The sequence below is a fragment of the Brassica oleracea genome, chromosome C9 (genome assembly GCF_000695525.1).
Source record: "Brassica oleracea var. oleracea cultivar TO1000 chromosome C9, BOL, whole genome shotgun sequence".
Taxonomy (NCBI): Eukaryota; Viridiplantae; Streptophyta; class Magnoliopsida; order Brassicales; family Brassicaceae; genus Brassica; species Brassica oleracea.
The window spans coordinates 18309204-18311328 of NC_027756.1; the positions used below are offsets into that span (position 1 = coordinate 18309204).

The window sequence follows — 2125 nt, forward strand, 5'->3', positions numbered from 1 at the left end:
ATGAACAAGCTGATTAAGTGATTAGATACTTGTACGTACATTCTCAAGTCCGAATGGATTCTCAATTCTCTTCGATCGGGGGTTTAGTTGAGTAATATTTTTCTTGAGGGTCGAGTAAATATTATTTATAAAGTCAAGAGGTAAATTTTGCAAATAAATGTTAGAAGGTATATAATGTGTTACAAAAAAAGGGTATATATATGTGACCTAATTGCGTTTTCCTCACCACGAAGATGGAACGAGAAGAAGCACGGCCGCAAACAAAACTCCTGCGTCGAGCCTGGTATGCTCTTAAGAATGCAAAAGGATATTTACATCAATTTTTCCTAATTTTGGAAACGCTCTCTACTTTTGCTCCGACCACCACAGCTATAAATTCCGATGTGGAACCACCATCGTCACATCAATCGTTTTTATCACTTCCAGACGACGTTGTTCTGAACTGCTTAGCACGCATATCGAGATCGTACTACCCGAAACTCTCCCTTGTCTCCAAGACCTTTCACTCTCTCATTAGATCCGATGAGCTCGCGATGGAGAGATTTCACCTCAAAACCACCGAAGCCTTATTTTACGTCTGCTTACAGTTTACCGATCATCCAGTTCCCTCCTGGTTTAGCCTCTGGATAAAACCTGATCAAATTCTAACGAATGACATGGAGGAGGATTATAACAAGTCTACTGGAAACACTTTGTTGGTAGGAATACCCTCACCAACAATAGATATTGGTTTGGTTGGTTCCAAATTCCACAAATTTATTCCGCAAAAAATTTCTCCCACGTTATCGTTATCTCCCATGTATTCCCGTAATAAGGGGAATAGCTTCGTCTTTAGAGCCCCTATCATGAAGGTGGCTCGAAATAATAACGCCGTTGCTGGCTTCCTCGACGGGAAAATATACGTCATGGGTGGTTGCAGCCCAAATGAATCCACGAGTTGGGCTGAGGTTTTTGACACAACGACTCGAGTTTGGGAATCTTTACCTGATCCTGGCCATGAGCTCCGCTCCTCTTTCATTAAACCATTGATAGTGACTAAAGGAAAGGTTTACGTTGAGAGCAGCAACAAGAAGAATATTAATTTTTATGATCCAAAACAAGGTAGATGGGGCGTTGCAGAAAATCGACCCTTGGTTGAAAAGACGTGTGTGATAGAGAATGTTTTATACTCATGCGATCGTTTTGGTTGTTTTTGGAGTGACACAAAGCATAACAAGTAGATGGTGGTCCACGGTTTGGAGGTATTTAATAGGAATCGTCGTGGTGGTATTATTGCATTAGCTAACTTCTGTGGGAAACTCTTAGTCTTATGGGACAGGCCTGGTCCTTGTCAAAACACGAACATTTGGTGTTCGGTTATTGCGCTCGAAAGACGGGATGAAGTCGTCTGGGGACACGTTGAGTGGGCTAGTGTTGTGCTTACGGTTCCCAGTTCTTACCATTTCTTGCGTTGCCAAGTGAAATCAGGTTGATCAAACTTTTATGTTAACATGATAAAACCATACACGAGCGTTAGGCTCTGCTTATTCTTGTAACTTTTAATTAACTGAGTCATTTGTTTCAGTTTTAAAGTAATTAAGATGCCTGTTTTAGGAACCTCTCTTCTTTATTTAGTTACTAGATTTGGGTCCGTGCGTTGCAAAGGACATTGTTTGATATTTTAATTTAATAAAAAATATTAAAAAATCATTTTATTATAGTTTTAATATTGTTTTTGCATAAGTCATGTGATAATTATTTTATAATTAAGAACTCGTTTTAGAATTACTCAGCGTCGCTATATTGGCGATTTTTCGAAAACCACCACCAAACTCGTTTCTTCACGGGAGGTCTCCGTTGCTGGCGGCTTCGACCGTCGGAGTTTCCTGTTTTTCTTTTTAGTTAGTGTTACTTTAGTAATCAAACCAATTTATGATGAATTGGACATCAAGTCTTTCAATTTGGAGAAAACCAAATCGTGTTTTGTTGTGATCATCCAGATTTAGTCACCAACAAATATATATATTGTGTCTTATACGTACAAACATATATTTCTCATATTCACAAATACTTATGTACGATAAAAACATCATAGTTACAAAAAACTTATGTTAGCATTTAATAAGGATAATAAAAAGAATTGAGT

The 2125-nt window shown here is 38.3% G+C and overlaps 1 protein-coding gene across 1 annotated transcript; it reads left to right on the forward strand.

The window, feature by feature from the left end:
* The first annotated feature begins 233 nt into the window (after window positions 1–233).
* LOC106314477 (putative F-box/kelch-repeat protein At4g39756) lies at window positions 234–1461 on the forward strand. Its single transcript, XM_013752345.1, has one exon. The coding sequence runs from the start codon at window positions 234–236 to the stop codon at window positions 1218–1220; it is 987 nt and encodes a 328-aa protein (XP_013607799.1). The 3' UTR covers window positions 1221–1461.
* The last annotated feature ends 664 nt before the right edge of the window (window positions 1462–2125 follow it).

Bases quoted from the DNA above. Each gene is read 5' to 3' on its own strand.
- LOC106314477 (XM_013752345.1), top strand. From the start codon at position 234: ATGGAACGAGAAGAAGCACGGCCGCAAACAAAACTCCTGCGTCGAGCC.